This window comes from Crotalus tigris, unplaced genomic scaffold, assembly GCF_016545835.1.
Source record: "Crotalus tigris isolate CLP2741 ecotype Arizona unplaced genomic scaffold, ASM1654583v1 scf7180000024437.13266115, whole genome shotgun sequence".
Classification (NCBI taxonomy): Eukaryota; Metazoa; Chordata; class Lepidosauria; order Squamata; family Viperidae; genus Crotalus; species Crotalus tigris.
Window position 1 is genome coordinate 86,884 of NW_024100606.1, and position 23,085 is coordinate 109,968.

Here is a 23,085-nt window from a genome sequence, read left to right on the forward strand (position 1 = left end):
TCTTACCATGTGCATGTAGAATTCCTTCTTCCTCCCTCATTAAAGTTCAGAAGATTATTTTTTTTCAAATGTTGATCTAATTTTGGGTTCCCATTGATCAGTGATGGCGAACCTTTTAGAGACTGAGTGCCCAAACTGCAACTCAAAACCCATTTATTTATCGCCGGGTGCCAGGTGGGTGTGGCCCACTGGGTGGGTGTGGCTGTGGTGGTCATGGCAGACTGGGTGGGTATGGCCAAGGTGGGCATGGTCACCTCGATGTTGCTCGTGGGAAGGGATGCCTGTGGGGACCGGGCAGGGTTGGGGGAGATCCAGGGGGTCTCTGGCAGGTGGGGCGGTGGGCAGGAGGCTCGTCCTGCAGGGTGAGGCGAGGCAGGGCGGGGTGCCATTGTCGCAGGGCAAGCTGACACAGGGGCCGGGGCAGCTGCTGCCTGACACCATCGGCCCCCGCACACAGAGGCCAGTGAGCGCATGGGGGCCAACAATGTCCGTCAGCAGCCACAGCCTGCCGGCCCCTCGGCTGGCGCACTCTGGGGCTCCGCAGCCTGCCGCTAACAGTTCAGAGAAGCCGCCTCTGAGCTGGACGGACAGCCGACAGCTGAGGAGGTGATGCAGTGGGTCGTGCCCAGGAAAAGGAGAGCATGCGAGGCCAGGAGGGATGGGACGGGGGGGGGAGGGAAAGCAGCCATGCTGGGATGCATCCGGCCACGTGGGACCTCAGCAAGTTAGCAGGCAGCTGGTTGAAGAGGGACGGTTGCCATCTCCGAGGCATGGCACGCATGCCCACAGAGAGGGCTCTGAGTGCCGCCTCTGGCACACGTGCCAAAAGTTCGCCACCACTGCCATAGATACTATTTGAGGCTGCCACAGATACTGTAATGTGTAGAAATGCTACTTTGCCAACCACAGGGTTAATGAGTATGTGCTCTTTGTTTTTAATTCTGGGTGAACTTTAAAAACAGAAGCGGGAGAAGAGAGTGCTGGGAAATTGGAAACTGCTGGTGAAGGGACTTCTGATCAAAGAGAGATTAAAGAAGCGCTATTCTACCAAGGTAACAAAACATTGGTCTAATATAACTAACAACAACAGGTGACAAATATGAAGTTATTCAAGGCCAACTGGACATGGGGGTTCGTGCCTAGATTGGAAAAAGAACAAAATGTTAATATATATTTCTTAAAATTGAAGATATAATCTGAAGTAAAATACTTTTTAAGAAATATATGTAAATATACTTTGCATTTGAACAAGTACTTCCTACATAGAAATAATACATTTTTATTACTCTTGAAATGACAAATAATGGCATTATTTTTTGATGCATAAATATTAAATTGAATATTTTACTTGTTTATCTGAAGTTATCTGAAAGAAAGAGATAATTGAATTTATCGGGGCTTTTACAGCATACTTGAATAGGATTGCATGTATTCCTAACAGTGGGTTCAATCATAAATTTTGTCAACAATATGAATATTAATGGAACTATTTTATGATAACGTTAAGTGGCTTTTGACAGTAAAGCATATGTTATTTGTTGAAAGAAGTATGGTCATCCATTTCAGACAAATGGGGCCAAAATAATAGAAAAAAAAAGAGTTCTCTTTTCTCATAGCATTTCATGCTAAGTATTTTGATAATATTTGCATTCTGCTGGTTCTTCTTTTTTCCAGATGCAGTAGGATTGTTGAAATCTGAAAACATAAGTTCTGTATATGTGTATTTGTACAGCATTTGTAATGTCAATTACTAGTTTTGTCACTGCGCCCCCCGTTAAAGGGAAAGTTCTTCCACAGCATCAGTGAAATATTTAAACGCTTTCTCTTCCAGAATGAGACAAGAGTCATGGTGGAAGGGGAGTCTGGTTTCTCAACCGATGAGGAAGAAGGACCAAATTCAGAAACACCTGCTGAAGATATGGCTGTTTCTTGGCCCCAAAATCGGCAAGTTGAGGAACAGAGTGAGAAAGGAAAAACAACCAGAAAGAGCAAGAGAGAAAAGAAAGGAGAAGCAAAACATTTGTTCCCATTTGAGAAATTGTGACAAGGAGATTTGGGTTCTTTAGATTCCTATCTTAGCGTGAACAAGGAAGCACTTTTATGTTCCTCCAACGCACATTCATACGGAACCTTTCCTGCCAGCAGGAATAGCTAACAACACTCAGGAAACCTCCAACCAGTTTTTCTAATATTGCATTCCTAAGATATATGGAGGACTTGGATTTGAAGCAGGAAAATTGGTCTGGACCCATTGCTAGATGCCTACTATATCTTTATATTGGCTAGTGGCACCTTAAAGAATCTACTTTTCCTAAATTCTTGATAGTCATATTTTCTTTAAGGTAAGGCTGCTGATAGGTACAGCAAGAACACCAGTGTTGGAGCAAAGTACAATGTCAGATCTTAATACCTGCAAATATATTCCTTTTCTTGGAAGCTTTGCCTCATTTTGTTGCAAAGTTGTTAACAACTTTGTTTCCGGGAAGATTTATGAAAGGAACATGTATGTGTACTCATACACATATTGCAATAGTAAATCTGGGCTTAAGATGTATTCTATATGTAAAAAAAAAATTCTAGTGGGAATAAATGAGGGAATCTATAGGAAATGACTATAAGTTTAACAGCTTCTATTCAACTTTACAAAGGAAACCAGTATGAACAATAGGCTAATAAATGGGTATAGGATATTTGAGCAGAAGATACCTAGTTTTTAGTCAAGCTGGATTTATTCCTATCGCCTTTTCCTCTTTTATATCATCACCAAAAACTCTCATGAGTCTTACTTTTTTGTGTATTGATCATGCAACAAATTCCAACTTTAGATATTGCGAATGATGCATTCTGAGTGGGACTTACTACAAAAAAGGCTTGCAGTCCGCCACATGTTCAATCATAGTGCAATTACTTAATTGCTTAGTGTACTAGTTTGAATGTTTTACCAATGCACACTTCATTGTGCAAAAGAAACAAAAACTATAACAGCTTTATTACTCAAATTAATTTTAGAAGATTCTGTCATAAACTTCATCCATTTAATGTGACCAGAATTAATTTGGGCACTTTAAATTTATTCAGAGAAAAAAGATTATACTGAATCTTGAGTAAAAAAATAAAAACTTGAGTCCTGAGCACCAGTCCTTTTCCTAAGATTGTCATTTGCATATTTAGATAGTTGAACATAGTGGCGAATATCTGTAGCCGGGGTATAGGATGAGGGTGAAGGTTCATTCTCTAAGCTTGTGGGTTGGTTTCTGGACATTTTGTTACCAGGCTAGGTAACATCTTCAGCTGAGTTTAGGAGTTTTGACATCCATTCATTACCTAACCTGGTAATGAAACATTCAGAAACCAACCCACAGCCTCAGAGAATGGACCTCCACCCTCATACTTGAATATTATTAGATTCCCATCTCACATGAGCAATTTAGATCTTCTCTTGGAAAAGGAAAATACTAGCCTTCCAGTCTCCCTACTATAAGCTAAAGTCTTCCTGAAATAACATGGTTTTAAAGACCTTTCAGAATATAAGGGTGGTCAGGCCAAGGGCAGCTTTGGGGCATTTTCCAAAATGTGAAGGCCATTACTAAGCAGCCCTACCTTGGGAGCCTGTACTGCCTTTACCTTATGCAGAGGGAATCTTAACAGGCCTATTCAATATTTGAATTATGCTTGGTCAAGTTGTCTGTAATGGAGCCCAATCCACTGCTGTGGTGGATTTTTATATAATAACCAGAACTTTAAACTTGTTCTGGAAAAACAGCAGAATGCAATGGCAATATATTGAGTTTATTTCAAGCTGGGGTTTTTTTTCAGTAAATGCTAACAACTTATAGAATTATACACAAATATAAAAACAGGAACTTTTTTTAAAAAGCTTTATTTTTAATTGCTGAAGTAATGTTTTTAAAGAACTTAACGTTTTTAGTGTGTTTTCCCCCTCAGAACCTCATTTTCTCCTTAAGAAACATTTTGACAGTCCCAGTAGTTGTGAATTTTGCTCTGGAATTAACTTCAGTTATACTTTGGGTCAAGAAAGTTGAAAAGATTTCCAACTATCTCATAAGCAGCAATATTCCTGTCAGAGGTCTGCCTCCCTTGCAAGGAATGTCTTAAGTTATTAAACTAGAATGTTCTAAATCTAGAGTAGATCTTTTCTAAAAAATAATCTGAAAAATACAAGAATATTTCATTTTATCCCTCTTTAGTCAGGCCTCTGCTGCAAGTACTTTGTCCAATTCTGCCTCTGCTGCAAGTACTTTGTCCAATTCTGGGTTACCACATTTGAAGGATTCACAATGGACGAGGAACAGAGAAGACTAAAAAGATCAGAAACTAAGTCCTATGAACAGACATTGATAGAGGTCGATGTTTGTAAGATAAAAGATGATTGAAGGGAAAAATTATTGCACTCTTCAAAAACTTAAAAGGATGTCACATATAGGATGGTCTTGTTCTTGAATACAGGATACAGAATAGCTGATTTTAAATTAGGGGAAAACTGATTTCAACGGAATGCTAGAAAATAGCTTCCTCGCAGTAAGAACATTTTATGGAGAAAGCTAACACAGATGGCAGATGTTCCTTTGCCAGATGTGTTGAAACAGAGGCTAGACAGGATACTTTATTCTGGATTCCTAAACATGAGCTTGTATTTGATGATCTAAATCAGCAGTCCCCAACCTTTCCGGTTTGGCGGGCCGGGGGGAGAGGGGATGGATCTGTGCAAGTGGCAGGCTCCTGCACATGCACAGCTCCATTTGTGCAAGCACCAGGCACTAATAGAGCTTCATGCGGAAGTACAAGGACCCGCCACTCATGCGAATGGAGCTTCGCACACTAGCTCAAATGCCTGCTGCTCACACAAATGAAGCTACATGTGCCAGTGCAAGCACCCATTACTTGAGCGAGTGGAGCTACGCACTCCAGCACAAGCGTCTGTTGCTTGCACGGCCCAATTCCAAACCTGACATGGCCCAGTAGTGGGCTGTGGCCTAGGGACCCCTGATCTAAATGGTACCTTCCAATTTTTAATTCTCTTACCTTCAATAATGAACTGTGATTTCAAAACATATGCAAACCATATATTTTTCTTGAATTTTATTCATAAAATAGAAAATAGGCATTTGCATCCATAGAAACTTTTAAAAATGATATTGTAAAAATAGAGAATATAAACTTAAGATTTTAGTTGGAAGCAGCCACCATGCTTCATTCTGCCCCAGTGATACAATTGACATCTTAACAAAATGATGAACAACTCCATGGCAATGGCAAATTATAGCTAGACTTTAGTGAAATGACATTAGATAGCACCAAACCAATGAATCCAAATTTAAGTTTGGAATCCTAAATTCAAGGAAACGGTAGATCCAGATGATGCTAATAAACTTATTTACTTCTAGAGCTTTGGTGTAGTTGTTGCTCTCAGATTAATTCGATGTACCTGTAATAATGAATTGAGAATAATACTGACAATTATTTTAAATAAAAAGTATCAGAGCCTATCTATCTAGGTAGATTGCATCCATATAAAAGGTTTCTACCTAATCCATGTTTTTGGATGGATCTTGTTTCAGAGTCTCTATAAAATAGTCCCAATTGAATTGAAGATTGCACAATCTACAGTTCTGAACCAAGAAAAAGCAGCGATTGAAGCTATAGGAAAAAAAACTATTCTAGGCTATGGGTAGTTGTTAACATATTCTTTCAGTCCTAGTTTTAAAGAAATCCATTTGCTTTCATAACATGTAAGTTAACCATTTTAGCTTAGCATTATATACAAAGCAGGTAATGTTCTTTGTCTGGACAAAATCAACAAATTTACAAACTTGTACAGATTTAAATAACCCAATTCTAAAGTGTTGCACTCTTTTTTTTTTCTGAAATTGGGCAGGCTTCAAATAATTTTTTTGCCAGAGTACCATCAGTACATTGAGAACCCAACCCTATTCTACATAATTTTTCAGTAAAAAACAAATATATTAATTTGCCCATGGAGCAAGTTATGTGAACAGCAGAAAGTCTCTTCTCCCTCTGGATATATCTTTGGTTTTGTCTTTTAAAAAAGTCATAATTCTTCATGAAACCATCAGTAAATTACTGAGTTGGTTCAGGAAACAATTCTTAAGTCACAGGTTAAAAAAAATCCACCTGAGATCATAAATTATTTAACTTAGTGGGATAAGCATGAGATAAGAATAAATCATAAGACTGAGATACAATAATGCTAAATATAGTAATAGGAAAATAAACAGCATCATAGCAATACCAGAGCAGTGTAAGTTACTTTGATCCACATATAATTCAAGGTGTTACATTTGAGAATTCAGACAGGATAGTGAGAACAAAAATGAAGATAAGTGAAATATCACAAAAACTTCAAAACATTGCATGCAGTGAAACTATAATATATGAAGTTATAGATAAGGATAGGAGATTAATACTACAATGATTTATTCAAAGTCTCATATGATCCCCATTGAATCTATACATCTATTCTCCATGAAGACTGGAAGACATTTTAAATAAGTTGCTTAGAAATCCTAATCTGCTTGGCTTTGTTACGTTTCGTTCAACTTTCTATTTCCCAAAATTGAGGAAGATGCTCATTTTTATTTGTTTCCATTGGGTATGAAACCTGTCAATGTTTAGATCAGGCCTGCATAGCATCTGACCAGCCAAGCAACCTCATGCCGCAATCCAGAGATGCAATAAAGCACTATGGAGCGGTATATAAGTCTAAGGCAGTGGTTCTCAACCTGTGGGTCGGGACCCCATTTGGGGTCGAATGACCATTTCACGGGGGTTGCCAAACCATGCTGTCCGCCATTTTTTTCCCTTTTATTAGCTGTCCTACTCCCTCTTATTGGTGGCCACACCCACTTGGGGGTCACCACAACATGGGGAACTGTATTATGGGGTCACAGCATTAGAAAGGTTGAGAATCACTGGTCTAAGGGCTGTTACTATTACTACTGCTATTTGTGGCCTGTACTTATTTTAAATTTATCAATGTGGTCTTTTCTACCGGCTGTGCAGGCCTGGTCTAAATATATATGGATCTTAGGACCCCGACCATGCTATTGAGCTCCTGGGAGCTGTAATTCAGAAACGCTTAATTCCTTACCCCTGGATTGCGAAAGTGGCACATCTAGAACCATTATAGAACACACTGATGTTGCATTTTCTGTACTGCAATATGAAGAAGTGTTTTGTTTTGATCAAAAATAGCCATGATGGCACTTTCTTCAAATCTGATGAAAGCATTGAATGTATGACGTTTCCAAAGACATGTGGTTACAAAGAAGGCGCTTCCTCCATGATGTCACTGCTGTTTCTTTGATGGAACCTGAGATCTTGCAATCAGAATGGGAATTACAGCCAACAAACCAATCGATATTGCCCAGAAGGGCCGATAGAAGAACCAGCCAACCGAAATGGTCAGCAATGAGAGACAAGTGGCTAAACAAAAGGCAAATCCTTTCAAACCAATGTCAACCAGATCCCGGACAACTGGAAACCAATCCACTGTAATGAGGAAAAATGAAAAGCAAACAACTCATTGGCAAGCTTATAAAATATTTCCAAACCAAATCTAATTTAAATCCAATCCAATGCCTACTGATTTCACTGAAATTTTCGTCTCTACAGACTACAGACCGTTAAAGTACAAAAAAAAAAAATAAAAAAAAAATTCCTAGACTTTTACCTAAATACATTTTCAACACTTGAACAATAAAGAATAGTAATAGTATTCAATTCCCATCTTAACTACAGGCTTTAATTAGCTTTGATGAGTTTTCTATTTTCATAGTTTATAGAAACACATCTTTACTGTAACGCAGTGCTTAAATAACTAATTGCCTTCCCTCCCATAGACTATTGAAATACCTTCTATCTCTTGGAGCATTCATTTAATACAAGCACAAGAAAGGAAAATTTTTATGATTATGTTTCTTAGACCCAAAGGTACTTCAGTACAACTTTTTATTAGTCCTTTATTTATAAATCAGACTAGGAGAGAGTAGCAACACTTACCCAGGGTATAAATAATTCTGGTCATAAGGCTGATGCCTAAAAACATAGACAGCCATCCAGCTGCACGGAGGCCCCAGGTCTTCATGCTGTTACTCTCATGTTCTTTTTGAAATACTTCCTAAAATATATTTGATATTTAGTTAGCACTTCCAGTCATATACTTGGTATCTTATCAACATCTAGTTATGATCATAACACTTGATCAGCAGGATACACAGTGTAACTGGACGCAGTGCCAAGGCTTAATCTAACATTACTGGCCTGAGCCTATTCCCCTCCCCTCCATAATCTGCCATCATATCCTAAGAGGAATGTTACTTGAGCAACCCTAGGCTATAACTATAATTTGAAAATGTTTTGACAAACCATATTTAAAACCAACTAATTTGATTAGTTGAAAACAGAAGCAAATATTGTCAATTTTGTTCTTGTGGCTTTATCAGAGCATTTATGATGATTTTTCAACTGCAACTGAACTTCAGATCAATATTTTAAGACAGGATAAGATGGATGGAACAATGAGATACAGGCAAAATCAGTTTATGAGTCGTGTAGGTAGAATTTTAAGAAAAATAGTTTTTACTTAGAACATACTAATTTTCCTCTTGTTCCACCATGCAAACAATCCCTGAGACGCTCTGCAAGGCCCATGTGCCATTCTTGACATGCAAAACATTACACACTCATCCCTTTTCGTTGTCCATAAGTGTTACTTTTTTTTTTTACAGAGACTTAAAAGACTTTTTAATCCATTAAAACGATATCTCTACAAACTGATCTACACTGCTAATTTACAGCATTTTGGGGAGAAAAATGTGAGAGAGCAAGGCTATGGATTCATTTTTTGAACTGGAAAAATGTCTACAAATGAAACATCTACACTGACCAGGACCAAATTCCAACAGTAGAACTGGAGGAAAGCTTTATAGGAAGCTCATTCACACTGCTCCACTTTACTTAAGCTCCATTCTGCCTACTAGGATTGCCAATTTAGGTTAGCCATTTAGATTTTCAGAGAAGAATCTCACCACCTGGAGTTAGATCTGCCAGAAACTGAATCAGAGTTGTTTTATTTGCAACGATGAACTTTACCTGAGCTACGACCTTTCCATAAAGCAATAATTCAAGAGGATGTGTGTGTGTCCTTTATTTAAGCAAACAATGTATAATTCTTCTCTACTACTCTCCCTCTATTGATCTGTAACCCTTACCTCAGCTGTGAGCTCTCCGGGATAGAGAATATTTAAGACATCCCCAGATTTAGTTTGATATGGAACTAAGTGATCCTCTTGCTGGCGAGCAACTATGGTCACCTGAAAAGAGGCAGAGGTGAGAAATTAAAGAAATTTGCACATTAACATTGGAGAGCTTTATCTAATGACATGAGAAAGCCTTGAAGAGATATGGAACATTTACCATATCTGGTGGACCCGTGCGTGATAAGTCTTCACTCAAACCTGCATAGGAGAATGAAACACGAAGATCCCCAACCTGAAAAGAGGAAAAACAAAAAAACTGTTGGGCAACTAAAGATTCCCAATGGAGATTCCCAATGCGATTCTCATATTCTCTGAGCTCAGATTTGTCATATCCTCAAAGCTAAAAGTGCAATGCAGAGGGATTGAGGGAAGGGGGGGGACAATTATTTACTGTTTATTTTCCTCTTCCATTTCTTACTTCTGGACGTCGTGGATTCTCACTATGAAAGAAGTAATCGCCTGAGCGGATCACATCTGCGTGAGGGTCTTCCAATTTTGATAGGCTCATCTGCTTGAAATTATTAATCTTCTCAATGAGGCCTAAAAGTAGAAGTAGGAATAAGAAATCATTTTTGCTTATGGCATCATTGGGAAACTTCAGTGAAGCCATGTTCTTTCAGGAGGTAGGGCCACAGCATAAAATGGGCATGGCCATAGCTTGGACCAAATGGGGCCATCCTTCATGCTCTCATACAAGAAATCTCCTCATTCTACTCCATCTAACAAACTTTCCAAGTTCTTCCAATGAAGGAAAATAGAAGAACATGGACACCAAGGAGGAATATGATAGCACTCCAAGTACCCAAATGAATGCCATACAGAAGAAGGCTAAGAACTATTTTCTATGGAATAACTGTCTTAAATTACTCAATGACAGATTCTCAGTTAATGTTAGAAAAATGTTCCTGATGGTAAATATAGCTCAACTGCAGAAACAGCCACCCAGAAATATAGTGGATTTCCCTTCACTGAATGTGTTCTTGCACAGCTTAAAAGTCCATATGTCAAAGATGCTTGATTCCTGTCCAGAGCAGGAGTTCAACTCAACAGCTTAAAAATAGCTTTTATTTCTATGATTCCTTAACTCTCCTGCCTCATCATGCAAAACTAAAAGAGAAAAAGCAGGCATGGTGGTGAGGAGCAGCATGCCAGACCATAAGAACTTACAGGCAGATTTAGCTAACATCCAGATAAGAATGCAAAATATCCCATGGTATTTATTCCAAAAGCCCATGAGATATTTTGATACTTGTGATCTGCTCCATAAAATTTAAACCATGGGAATTGGAAAACTGTGATTTAAATTAAAATTTATTTAACTACTCTTCCAAATGTTACAAAGTTAGGATTTCCCCCTTATCTGCCTTGTTAAGTATAACTTAGTATGTATGCCGTATATTTAGACATATCTTGAATCCAAACTTCATACCTCTGGAAAGGAAGAACTTGCCAACTTGAACATCAGAAGCAACTGCAGTGAAAGATTCAACAGCCATGGCACTGCATAGACAAAAAGAATTATCAGATGAATTTTAGCATGGTAGACACAAAATCACAAAAGAATTAGCAAATCTTCTAGCTATTAACCACCACAAAAATGTACTCCAGGATTTCCAAACAAAACAAGTGTGAATGTATACCCACCCAGAAAACCATATGTATAACATTTGTTATTCTGCCACTTTGTTTAACTTAAAGAATACAATCTTGTGAATCAGTTAGAAATCTTACTGACATTAATCAATCAATCAGAATAGAGCTGGAAGGGACCTTGGAGGTCTTCTAGTCCAACCCCCTGCTCAAGCAGGAGACGCTATACCATTTCAGATAGGTGTCTGTCCAGTCTTTTCTTAAAAACCTCTAATGATGAAGCACCTACAACTTCTGAAGACAAGCTTAATTTATTTATTAATTCTTAGTTTAAAATTCAAAGGACAGTATTAAAAGAGCCACAGTATAGAATACTATCAAGTTTACCTAGGGTTTTTATGTCCAATTTCTCGATCAAAATTTCTGCTGTTCACAACTTCTGATTTCCATTCTGTATCTAAAAGGGGAGTACAGAAATAAAAACATGAAGAATACTATCCTGATTGCTGGAAAACATCCCAGGTATCACAAATCATGAATATTTCCCATTATCCATATAATTCTTTATGCTCTTATATGGGAATGGTTCTTGCTGAACATAGCAGGCAGAATTCTTCTCTAAGCACCTGCTAATTACATTTTTTCCCCTCAGATTCTGCTGTTCATGAAATACAAATACAGGACAAAGGCTATTTTGAGATTTATTAACAGAAGCACAGAATCCAGATCATGAAAAATAATTTTCCCACACTAAATTTCCCAATATTGACTCTGATTCTGGACACCACAGTTTAAAATGAACAATAACAAAGTAGAATGAAGATGGTGAAAGGATTGGGAACTGAGTCTAGTTAGGAACAGTTAAAGGGACTAAGTAAACGTAGCCTGCAGAAGAGCATTGAGAAAAAGTAAAATAACATATATCTTCTACAGGAAGGCAACATCTCTTCCCCATACCATCATCCTCCAAGGTTATTCTCACATTCCTTTACACTTGGAGATTTTTAAATAGAGATAACCACTGTTTGAAGCAGATCCTTTCCAAAGGAGAGGCTTGGACTGGATGACGGTCAAGCCACCTTTCAATTCTATGATCTTGCAATAGCAACAGCAATAACATGTAGACTTATATACTGCTTCACAGTGTTTTACAACCCTCTCTAAGCGATTTACAGAGTCATCATGTTGCCCCCAACAATCTGGGTCCTCATTTTGCCGACCTCAGAAGGATGGAAGGCTGAGTCAACCTTGAGCTGATGAGAATCGAACTGCTGGCAGTAGTAGAATTAGTTTGCAGTATTGCATTCTAACCACTGCACCACCACGGCTCTTATGAATAAAATCCAATGAAAACTTGCTTTCTGTGGGCTACAAGTGCTGAAATTCAGCTAATCTTGGCATAAGATAAACACCAGTAATGGCTAAAAAGGAAAATATATTTTTGTTTCCTTTAGCATTTTATAATCACCTGAAAAGATTAACTGCTTATTTCATTTTGAATTTCATAAAGATCATAGAGAATGCAAATACAATAAAAAATAATAGTGTTTCCCATTCACAGTGACAAAGATAAAAATGATAACTTTTTCAGTGGTTCTCCCTTATAACAGCTACATAACAGTAGAAATTCAACAGACAACTCTCACCATCCTTTTTTGTAGCAGCAAAGACAGCTCTTTCCTAGCTGGAGAACAGCTGCCTAATATTAAAGCCATACACAGTGACTGTTTTATGAGACAAATTTTTTTATTAGCAAACTTACTGTAAGAATATTTTGTTTCTTTGTTCACTTTACCATTTTCTTCGTATTCTCTACAACAAGGAGATAAAAACATCATCATAAAATGCTAAAATATTTTATACAGTATTTTATTATAAATAATAACTTTAGCAAAAAATTATCCAAACTTTTAACTAGTTCATGTGAATGTGAATGCCCTCATATAGTGGGCCCCCAACTGCTATCAATTTAAAAGATTTGGTAGACCTTTGGTAAAACATTTCTGAGGCATAAATGTATCAACTTTTTAAACTTTATCTATATCTCACAATTCACTAAAAAACACAGGCCTTTCCAGAGAAGGAACTTTATAATTAATTCACTGTTTGATGGTTTTTGCTTGCCTATGTTCTTGCTTCCATGAAGCTTGAACCTAATTGTCTTGAGTAGGAAACTTCTAGTACATGCACACATCTCTACCAGCTATAATTCCATCAAATTTCCTTTGAGATGTTAAGGAAAAGCCACACTTTGAAAGAGGACATAAACTCTGAAGCAGGAAACTGAATTTTCAGATGAATAGATGAATTCCTTCCTCCAATATCCAAAACAGAGATAAACTAATGTAGAAGCTTTATTGATTTGCAAAAGAGAAAATATTTTTAGTTGCCCTATAAGCCCAACTTGAAATGAGAAGAGCTTATTCTTTTGCTCTGCAGCAGGGGTGTCAAACTGCCGGCCCGTGGGCCAGATGTGTCACACGGAAGCCAGACCCACCCCTTTTCCCCAAGGGGAAAAGTCACGATATGTCGTGACATGTCACGGGTCATGGTGAGTTTGACACCCCTGCTCTACAGTAATAATGTGTGCTAAATTAGAAAGATCAAACAGATCTGATTGTATTCTCCTTATGCTAGTACTGGATTGGCACTCATTTACCCATCATTCAATCAATCATTCATTGGATGCCATAAAAATGGTTAGTACAGAGTTATCAGTTCATATTCTATTGTGATACAGATTTTTAATGCTGAGTTGAGATTGAAAAAACAGTACATTTCAGGAAGAAGTCCTGAGGTAAAGAATTTTAAATAACACTATTTCAAACCATACACATTTTATGAAACTTATTTAAATACTTTAAATGTTCTTTTATTTCAATCGTAAATAATACCCCAAAGTGAAAAGAAGTCTAAAGGGGTACCAATGGATTTGTTCCTAGATAAGTCAGTGCAGCTTTAGATCAATATAGAACAGCCTAAGCCTCCTCACCACAACACCAGTAATGAATACCCAGCACTCCCGAAATTGCCTCCTTTTAAGAGAGACCCTTAATTTCAATGAAAACATGTCAGTTTCAAGATCTGAGACAAACTCTCTGTGATCTAAAGCTTAGAGAATAACACTTTCCAAATAAGAGAACTGATCTGAATGCATGGGGAAATACTGAGATTTGAGATTAATAAAACTAGACAAAGAAAATGCATTTCTATAAAAGACAAGTTAAATTTCATCTGCCCCTTTTCCTTCTGAATACTGGGACTCGCTGCTTCAAACCAGAACTGAAAATTTTCTTCATCTAAGTAGGATATCAGCTAAATAGATCTATCCTAGCTATGACTGAGAAACCTGAAGGAGTGCCAAAATTCCAACTCTGTTACATGCTGCTTCACTGTAGCTCAGTTTGGTATTATACACCCGAGATGAGATGTGAAGGCTGCTGTAGGCATGACAACTGCTGGTTATTTTCCTATCACCTCTTAGCTGCTCATATTTTCCAGCCCAGAAGCCAGCTATAAACAAATGACTCATATTTCTGTATTCATTCACTCATTATAGCTTTGAATCACTACAGTAATTGTTATAAGATGGGAAAAAATAGATACCAGGAGGCTAGATCAAACCATTATTATATTTCCCTTGGATAGAAAGGAAAAAATAAGAATAAATATGCCAATGTTTCTTTTAATCCTAAACTGGATTATTTAAATTTCAAAAATTCACACAAGCATGTTCCACTATCACCACTACTAGAAACATGCACACAGTTTATGTAGAGCAAGCATGAATATGGAAAGCATCTTACTTGGACTCTTCATACTCAACCCACTGATACATCTCCACCTGACGTTTGAGCTTGACTGCCCGGATAGAAAGCCCATAGCTGGGATCATACAGAGGCTAGCAAATGCAAATAAACATCAGTTGATACAAGAACTATTATCTACAAGGACTTCCTAAGATGTTCAGCAGGCACAGTAGGAAAAAAAAAGGATAGCATTTAATTTTTTTTCCACAAGTCATTTAATCTAGCAGAACAAAGGATTGCTTGATTATGTATCAAGTTGTTTTCAATTCCTAGCAACCATACAAATAGATTTTCTCCATGAAAATTTATTCCTAACTTTCACATATCCCAATGTAACATCGCTATGGTAACTGAATCCAGCCATCTTTTTCTCGGTTTATCATTGCCTTTTCCAGCATAACTGATGCCTCATCTATTTCTGCCATCTTTTTATATTGCTATCCATTATAGGCACCATTTTGCTTTAGCTCAGCACCTGGGATGACCTTCATGGCTTGGGTAGTCTTACTGGGAAAATATATATATATATATATTCTTGATGTACACTCCCAACATTCTTTGTTCATCCTTCCCAAGAACAACACACATCCCCACCAACACAATGAGGCAGCACAGCAAGATTTGCTGTGGAAGAGGAGGAGAAAGAGAGAGACAGAAGAAGCAATACATTTTTTTAAAAAAACTTGACTGTGAAAAGGTGAAGAAAATTTTGAACTAAGGAAATTTACCTTTGATGTTCTAAGGATACCAGATAAGTGCACAAGTTTCTTGTCATTCTCATGGGATATAATCTGGATGTTGTCAAGTGAGACGACTAGAGAAAGCCCCTCAGCTAAAGAGGAGGCTGTTTTCAAAGTTCGTCCCTAGGAATGATGAAATGAGTAATAAAGAGGTTTAAGTAGACCCCTGAAGCAAAAGCTCGTCCATGCAGCATCATGCTGAAATCACCACACAGAACAGATTTTCTTTTAATGAAAGTTCAATTATGCAAGAAAAAAATAAAGTACTTGGATTGAAGGAACTCACCTTCAGAGGTTCCTAACCTTTTGGGTACTAGGGACCAGTTCCATGGAGAAAGTTTTTTTCCACAGACCAGAGGGTACATGGTTTTGTGTGCTGCCTGCATCTCATGGTTGGAGCTTGGCTTGTTTGTGCGGACCGGTTGCTGGCATGCCGCAGCCCACTACTGGTCCATGGACCGGAGGTTGGGGACCCCTGATCTAATCCACTAATAATATTTAGGAAAGCAGGAAGGTAGGCAGGCAGGCTTTATGCATCATTTGTGTAAAACAACTTACAAAACCCATGGAACTATTTAGCAGAATCATTGAATTAAAATTCTAAGTTTGATGGCAAATATAAAAACGCAAAGCATCCTGACACAGTTTTCTTGAAACTGCATTAAAAAAGGCTAAAAATATTTGTCTCAAAAGTTCTTTTTCAAAAGGCAACTGGACTTTTTTTTTGTTTTTCCTTGAAGATGTTTCGCTTCTCATTCAAGAAGTTTCTTCAATTCTCAGAATTGTTGAGAACTGAAGAAGCTTCTTGGATGAGAAGTGAAACGTCTTCAAGGAAAAACAAAGAAAGTCCAGTTGTCTTTTGGAAAAAGAACCTTTGGGATAACCATGACCTTGATGACTGAGAATCTCCATAGACCAACGCGTCACGTCACATGATGCGTCGCAACATATTGTGGCTTTTTTCACATTGCCGGAGCTGGGGTGGGCCCGGCCTCCGCATGATGCAACCGGCCCGGGCTGGCAGTTTGACACCCCTGCCATAGACAGTTAGAACCATTCATTTGTTCAGTCATAAAACAGCATGCCATAAGCATTTTGAAGCTGAAATCTGACACTTTGATTCATTCTCTCTCACCTCATTGGTAAAAAGAATGTAGAAAGACAGGGCAAAGGTGGCAAGGCCAACAAGCATCCCTCCAGAAGTCTCGCTGAGGCGCTCCAGAAACCCAGGCTTGTGCTCAGTTGTGATCCTCACGTGCTCATTCTTTCCACCCATTTCAGAGAACTACTGAAAAGAACAAAAAGGGAAAAGAGTTATTGAACAGCACATCTGCTACTACCTACTTTTATAACTCAAGTACTCGACTTACAACCATTGGTTTAGTAACTATTCTAAAGGCGTTTAAAAAAGTGACTTCCAGCATCCTCACAACCTTATGATCAAAATTTGGGCACTTGGCAACTGGCATGTATTTGTGACAGTTGCACTGGCCTGGGGTCTTGTGATCACCATTTGTAACCTTCCCAGCCAACTTCTGACAAGCTGTTGGGGAAGCCAGATTCACCTAGTGACCACATTCCTCACTTAACAACTGCAGTGTTTCTCTTAACAACTATGGCAAAAAAAAGTAGCAACATGGTGCAAAACTTACTTAACAACTGCCTTGCTTAGCAATAGAAATTTTGGGCTCAACTGTGGTCGTAAGTCAAAGAAATTGGCAAGGTAGCAACAGCTACAGCAAATTCTCTAACTAGGAAATCTGCTAAAAATGAAAAGCATATCTTCACTTATTGGGCTTATTATTGGTGGCACTAATGGTGATTTCTCAAGGAAAAGAATTGGGGACAGAACATACGGTATACATTCAGACTTTACTTGTTGAGCAAAAATATGACAGCATCAACTGGGACCCATCTTGGAAGGCAGAAACTCAGCTACAGTACTAAGTTTTGATTTGATGGATTACCCATCTATGCATAGATGGGGGGAAAAAACTAACTTCTCTAACTCCTTTAGTCCAATCTTTGAGCTAGTTCATCTTTCTACAGCATCATAATTCTATACAGCAGAAAAGGAGCATGATAGTAAGACAGTATGTCAACACATGGTACTAATTAGCTTCACCTATGCCACTAACTTGTGACTTAAAATAGAATCAACAATATTTGTTGTAGCATCTTTGGAAAAGGTATGTCCCAAACTAGTCTATTTTGTTGCTATTTTTTTACAGTGTAATCTCAAATGCTGGAGTGGTCTTAGGGATGATACACAGGCCACAAGCTATGTTTGACTACCTCTGATTTAGCACATTGTATGAATCTTGCCATTAATATTTCTTGCTATTGTCTAATTGTGCTCAAAGATTTTTCAATAAACCTTGGAAAAAAAACATGAATTCAGCTAATACAAGAGCGAGATACCATCTGCTTTCACATATCATCCCAAGTCAATAAATCGCATTATGCATGATTTTTCATTATAAAGCCATAATATTTATAGAAGCTTCTTCTCAAAATTAGTAGATTACAGGTTTACACAGTACAATTTAAAATGTGCATTAAGGAAGCAATACAGAGGCTATAATATACATACATACATAAAAAACACAGATCACCAAGACTAAAAAATTTATTAAAACTTAGCTTGGTGATCTGTGTTTTTTGATTTTGAATATGAATATATATATATATATATATATATATATATATATATATATATATATATATATATATTCAATAATGATGGTGAAAATGCGACTCCCGGGCATAATTATAAATGGAATGAATAAAGCGCGTTCACCAGGAGAGTTTAAAGTTAAAATACTTTAATTAAAGTATTTTACTATATTAAAAGGTTGCCAAGCTTTCGTTGGGAAAACTCCCCAACATCTTCAGGGCTGAGAGACCGTTTCTAACAAGGTGGTTTAAACGGGTTCCATAGACGTCTGTGCTTGGTTCCTAGACCGTGCCAGCATTCCCGGCTGAACAGCTGATAGGTGGGAGGGGGAATCAGAGTAAAGATTTCTTCCGTCGTTCTCTCGAGCACTTGTGTTCACATCTCCGTTTGAATCATCCTCCTCCATCATGGTGTCCTCCATGCTCATCTTCCCTCGTAGGTCAATATTCAAGTTAAATCCCCCCCATTTCTGTGAGCAAAAGTCTGTTGGTATTTGGGCAGATTCCCCGCTCATGTTACTTTCCCTTTTATCAAGCGAACGGGTCGTCATCACATGTTTTTTCTCCCCTCTCTGTATGGGATATTCACTTTTATTATTATTATGGGTAGTGCTAAATTTAGTGGTTCTATCCTCAAATTTCTTAAGCGCTCCAATGTCATTATTGTTGTTTTCTCCAATTAAAGGGGGTGTGGTTTCCCCTTGATGTTGTTGGGAGGTTTCTGGGTAGTCTATATCAGATTGTTTCTGGTAGGGAGGAGGTGTAGCTCCTGGTTTAGAACGTTGTGGATGTTGATTGTAAGGTTTGTGATATAAAGGATGATGGTTTGAGTTCCATTTTCGTAGCACTTGTTGTGCTGGGTGCAAGTCAATGTGACGATTGATTGTTATTCGAGAACCAGGCTTCTTTTAGCAGCCGACCTCCCTTCGTGGCATCACTGGCTACGGTAAGGGTGTTATTGAAGTCGAACTGATGGCCTTGTTGTGCCAATGCATCCAAAGTTGTGAGTGTGGTTCGCCTCGTTTTATGGCCAGTTTGTGTTCGTGGAGGCGAGTTTTCAAGCGTTTGGCTGTTTCTCCCACATAGTTGCCTTCGCAGTTTTTGCAGTTGATCTTATAAACAATAGCAGATTTCTCCATGGTAGGTAGGGGGTCCTTTGGACGCATAATTTTTGATCGTAGGGTTTGGTTAGGTTTGTGAGCTACTTCTATACCATGGGGTGCTAATAGTCTGGCTGTGGCCTCTGAGATGTTACTTATGTATGGGAGGGAGATGCGTGTTTTTTGTAGGGGGGAATCCCTTCTTCCTTGGGTGGTCCGGTGCTGGAAAGTTGTACAATGTCGTTTGATAAATTTTAATGGATAACCATTATATATGCACGTACGGAAGAGGTATCTCCTCTCTTCTTTCTTATATTCATCCGTGCTGCAGTGGGAGTCAACGCGTTTAAATAACGTTTTAATGCAGCTGATTTTATGAGAAACAGGATGATTACTCTGGTAATGGAGGATTCCATCCGTGTGGGTTGGTTTACGGAATACCTTCGTATGTAGGTATCCATCTGGTTGACGGTGGATGGAAACATCTAAGAAGGCAAGAGAATTGTGTCTTTCTTCCTCTACAGTAAACCTTATGTCAGAGTAGATGGAATTTAATATTCCCATAAATGTAGTTACATGTTGTCTTTTGACAATAGCAAATGTATCGTCCACGTATCAAACCCAAAATTTGGGTTGGTATAAAATCATAGCCTTATGTTCAAGCTGTTGAAGGACTACCTCAGCTATAATACTGGAGATGGGGGAGCCCATCGGGGTTCCTTTTATCTGTTCATAGATGGTGCCTTGAAATGTGAAATAAGTCTGGAGACATATTTCTATCAATTTCACGAGGTCTTCCGTCTGAAGGGAATCTTGGTGATGACCTGCTCTCATAGATGTCAAACGTTCTTTCAGGACAGAGATGGCTAAGTCCTGGGGAATGGAGGTGAAGAGAGAGGTGACGTCGAACGACACCATCATCTCATCATCCTCCACCCTAAGGGTCTTAATTCTAGTTAAAAATTCTTCTGCAGATCTGACCATGGTGTTACTGCCATCTACATCTAATTCAAGACAGTGGGAGGTAGAGGGGAATAATGACACACCCACAAGCAGTAAAAGCAAGAAAAGAGGAGTCATCAGTATGGAAGCCGTAATTAAAAAGCAGTTAAATCAATTAGGACCTACACAAGATCTAGGAGCCCTGTGCAAATGATGGCTCACCTATAAAGGCACTCTCCCACAGACCAGCATTAACCCTGACGATGTCAGAAGCATCTGACGAAAGCTTGGTGATCGGTGATGGTATTAAACTTTTATAGTTTATTATATTCCTGGTGTTCACGTTTTATTGGTAATTGACTATATATGTATGTATGTATGTATGTATGTATACATGTATATACAGACCGGTCTGATTGATTGTACCTTGATTGCACTGCAGTTCTACTTTTTTATAATCACTTTTGCCTTGCAGTCCCCCAACTAGGGGTGTTAAGCAGGCTCAAGTCGCTACTGCGATACATTACAAATTCAGATTTCTTTGTCAGCAAAAAGAAATCTGAATATATGTATATATAAGTAATAATGGTCCATGAGATCACAAAGAATCAGACACAACTTAGCAACTGAACCACAACAAAAGCAATAACAAATTACCTATCATCCAATTTAAAGATATTTGAATATGTGTCTATGCCATAATATTTTGTAATAGTTGTTTAGAGCAACATGCTATGGAGCAAAGATGCATAATTATTCACAGAGCAACATGAAAGTAACCTATGCATAGAAATATTGTACAAACTTTGGATTCAGTTTAGAAGAGGCTCTTCAGAACTTTCAGAAGTGGAATGCAACATCTATCTATTTGAAACTATTTGAAAAACAAAAGAGATTTGTTCCCAAGAATATCTAGGTTGCTATGAAAGCCTCTTTACAGCAGCCACAGAAAGCTTGAAAAAGACATGGGTGTTTTAATGCATCATGTACACAGGTGTTGCTCCCATGCTTTCTGAAGCCCCTCTTCCAAGATTAATTTGAAGTAATGGTGTTATCGTAGACATCCATGTATATATCCTACACCATGGCTAATTTTGGCTAACAAAACAGGATCAAGCCTAAATATCAGAACACAAACAAAAGAAACAAGTGCAATCTTATGCGCTAAGGATTTTTCTTTTTCTTTCTTTTATCCTCAGATCATGTGCCTTTTGAATTAAATCAAACCATGCAGCCAACAATAAAACCAAATTAATTCATTAGCCTGTTCCTTACTAGCACAAAAATTTCTTAATAGCTTAATAAGAAAACTGCTATAGACTTTTGATAGTTATTATACTTTTATGCTTTTAGTGTACTCAGATATGCATTTTTTAAAAAATAATTTTATGCATGCCATCTTAGAAATAAGTTTCATTAAGCTCAAGAAGTTTCTTTCAATTAAATACAATAATACCATGCTGTAATGCAGCTGCTCTCTACGCAGCCTCAATCATATTATCATTTGTTTACACAGGTTGGACACTGTTATGGTGTGACAGAAAGTGGAAGCCGAGACACTTTAAAACTTAGTAGAGACTACTAAACCCAATCGGAAAAGTTTGTGCCAGAATGCAAACATCGGAATGCATTAGGCCATTTTTAAACACTGCAAGTGACAACACTCCAGAACAATTTACAAGAAAACGCCCTTTTCCCTGGAATGTATGTGCTTAGTGAAAGCAACATGAAATCAAGCAGAAACTCTTACATGCAAGTCCATTCCGTCAAATCGTTCAGCGTCAACCACCTTATCTTTTACGTAGATTTTGGTCTGAAGGGAAACTATTCATTTCTCACGCTTGCCAACCCAAAAATAGCAAGATCCTATCAGCACCCCCTGGATAAAGCAAATGTGTTTCTCCTTTAAAAAAAAAAAAAAAGCCTTTTCTGACAAATCAGCCCAGGCTCTTGCATTGAAATCAGGTGCGGTGGATTGCAGTCCTGGCTGTCAACACTTATGAGGGGGGTTATCTGTTTTTACTGACTGTATAGATTAGAAGTATTTCCAAGCTACAGAATAACAGCGTTGGAAGGGGCCTTGGAGGTCTTCTAGTCCACCCCACTGTTCAGGCAGGAAACCTTATACTATTGCACCACAACTTCTGGAGGCAAGTAGTTCCACTGCTTAATTGTTTTAACTGTCAGGAAATTTCTCCTTAGCTCTAGGTTGTTTCTCTCCTTGATTGCTTCTTGTCCTGCTTCAGGTGCCTTGGAGAAGAAGTTAACCCCCTCTTTTTCCCATTGCAAAGAACCTCCAAACTTTTTTTCTTAATAAAGGCGGGAAAACCCCATACTTACATATACCGCTGTGCTCTGAGCTTTTAATAAATGCACCAACTCCTCGAGCTATTCTTAAAATGAAGGAAGAGATCTGACGCCCAAAGGAGATGTAACGCCCAAACACTCCTACGGATCAGACACGAATCTCTCTCTCTCTCTCTTTGTAGCACTCGCGGCAAACTCCGCCCTCGTTCACAGACCTGGGATGGCCCGTGCTTGGGCGCGAATTGCAAGGATGAGATAGAGATGAAGGGAGGGGGTAAAAAAATATAACCTGAACCACAGAGGGAAATAAAGTCCCGACACGCCTATCCGTCGCAAAGCATTGCTGGGAATATCATTGAACTTTCTAAGAGTACGAGGACGGGAAGGAGAGGCGAAACAGAGAACCAGTCGAGGTCGCAAAGCTTGTCGGGAAAACGGCGAAAGGACCGGTTCTTCCGCACAGCCTCTTGGAACATGTAGTCCGTTACGAATAACGGCTCTTCTCTGTTTCCCGTTCGTTTCTTCCCCCTTCTAATTTGGGCCACGCGGGAGAAAAGGCCGTGCTCTAGCTGACACGGAAGCTGCCCGATTCGTGAGCTCCAGTGCGGATGTGAACAGCGGG

General features: G+C 38.5%; 2 protein-coding genes across 5 annotated transcripts in view; one reads left to right on the forward strand and one right to left on the reverse strand.

The window, feature by feature from the left end:
* XPC (XPC complex subunit, DNA damage recognition and repair factor) overlaps positions 1-5,404 on the forward strand; it is a 26,906-nt gene extending 21,502 nt beyond the window's left edge. Inside the window, exons 15-16 of one of the 2 annotated variants that reach the window (XM_039331783.1) lie at positions 963-1,052; positions 1,832-5,404. In XM_039331783.1, the coding sequence (XP_039187717.1) occupies positions 963-1,052; positions 1,832-2,044 (303 nt within the window). In that variant the 3' untranslated portion in view covers positions 2,045-5,404. Of the gene's footprint in view, positions 1-962; positions 1,053-1,831 lie in introns of those variants that run through there. The other variant, XR_005555231.1, reaches the window with a different exon arrangement.
* Positions 5,086-23,073, reverse strand: TMEM43 (transmembrane protein 43). 3 transcript variants are annotated; one of them, XR_005555232.1, is made up of 13 exons: positions 22,497-23,072; positions 16,574-16,726; positions 15,427-15,561; positions 14,696-14,790; positions 12,652-12,701; positions 11,277-11,346; positions 10,729-10,799; positions 9,718-9,839; positions 9,457-9,531; positions 9,252-9,353; positions 8,041-8,158; positions 7,130-7,530; positions 5,086-5,446 (listed from the first exon to the last, which is right to left on the reverse strand). XR_005555232.1 is itself a non-coding variant. In XM_039331785.1 (12 exons), the coding sequence occupies exons 2-12, from the start codon at positions 16,712-16,714 to the stop codon at positions 7,328-7,330; spliced, it is 1,182 nt and encodes a 393-aa protein (XP_039187719.1). In that variant the 5' UTR covers positions 16,715-16,723; positions 22,497-23,073; the 3' UTR covers positions 6,832-7,327. The 3 variants fall into 3 exon arrangements, 2 of the variants coding, with proteins under 2 accessions (XP_039187719.1, XP_039187718.1); XM_039331785.1 differs by lacking the exon at positions 5,086-5,446 and having other exon boundaries at positions 6,832-7,530; positions 16,574-16,723; positions 22,497-23,073; XM_039331784.1 differs by lacking the exon at positions 5,086-5,446 and having other exon boundaries at positions 6,832-7,530.
* Positions 23,074-23,085: the final 12 nt, after the last annotated feature.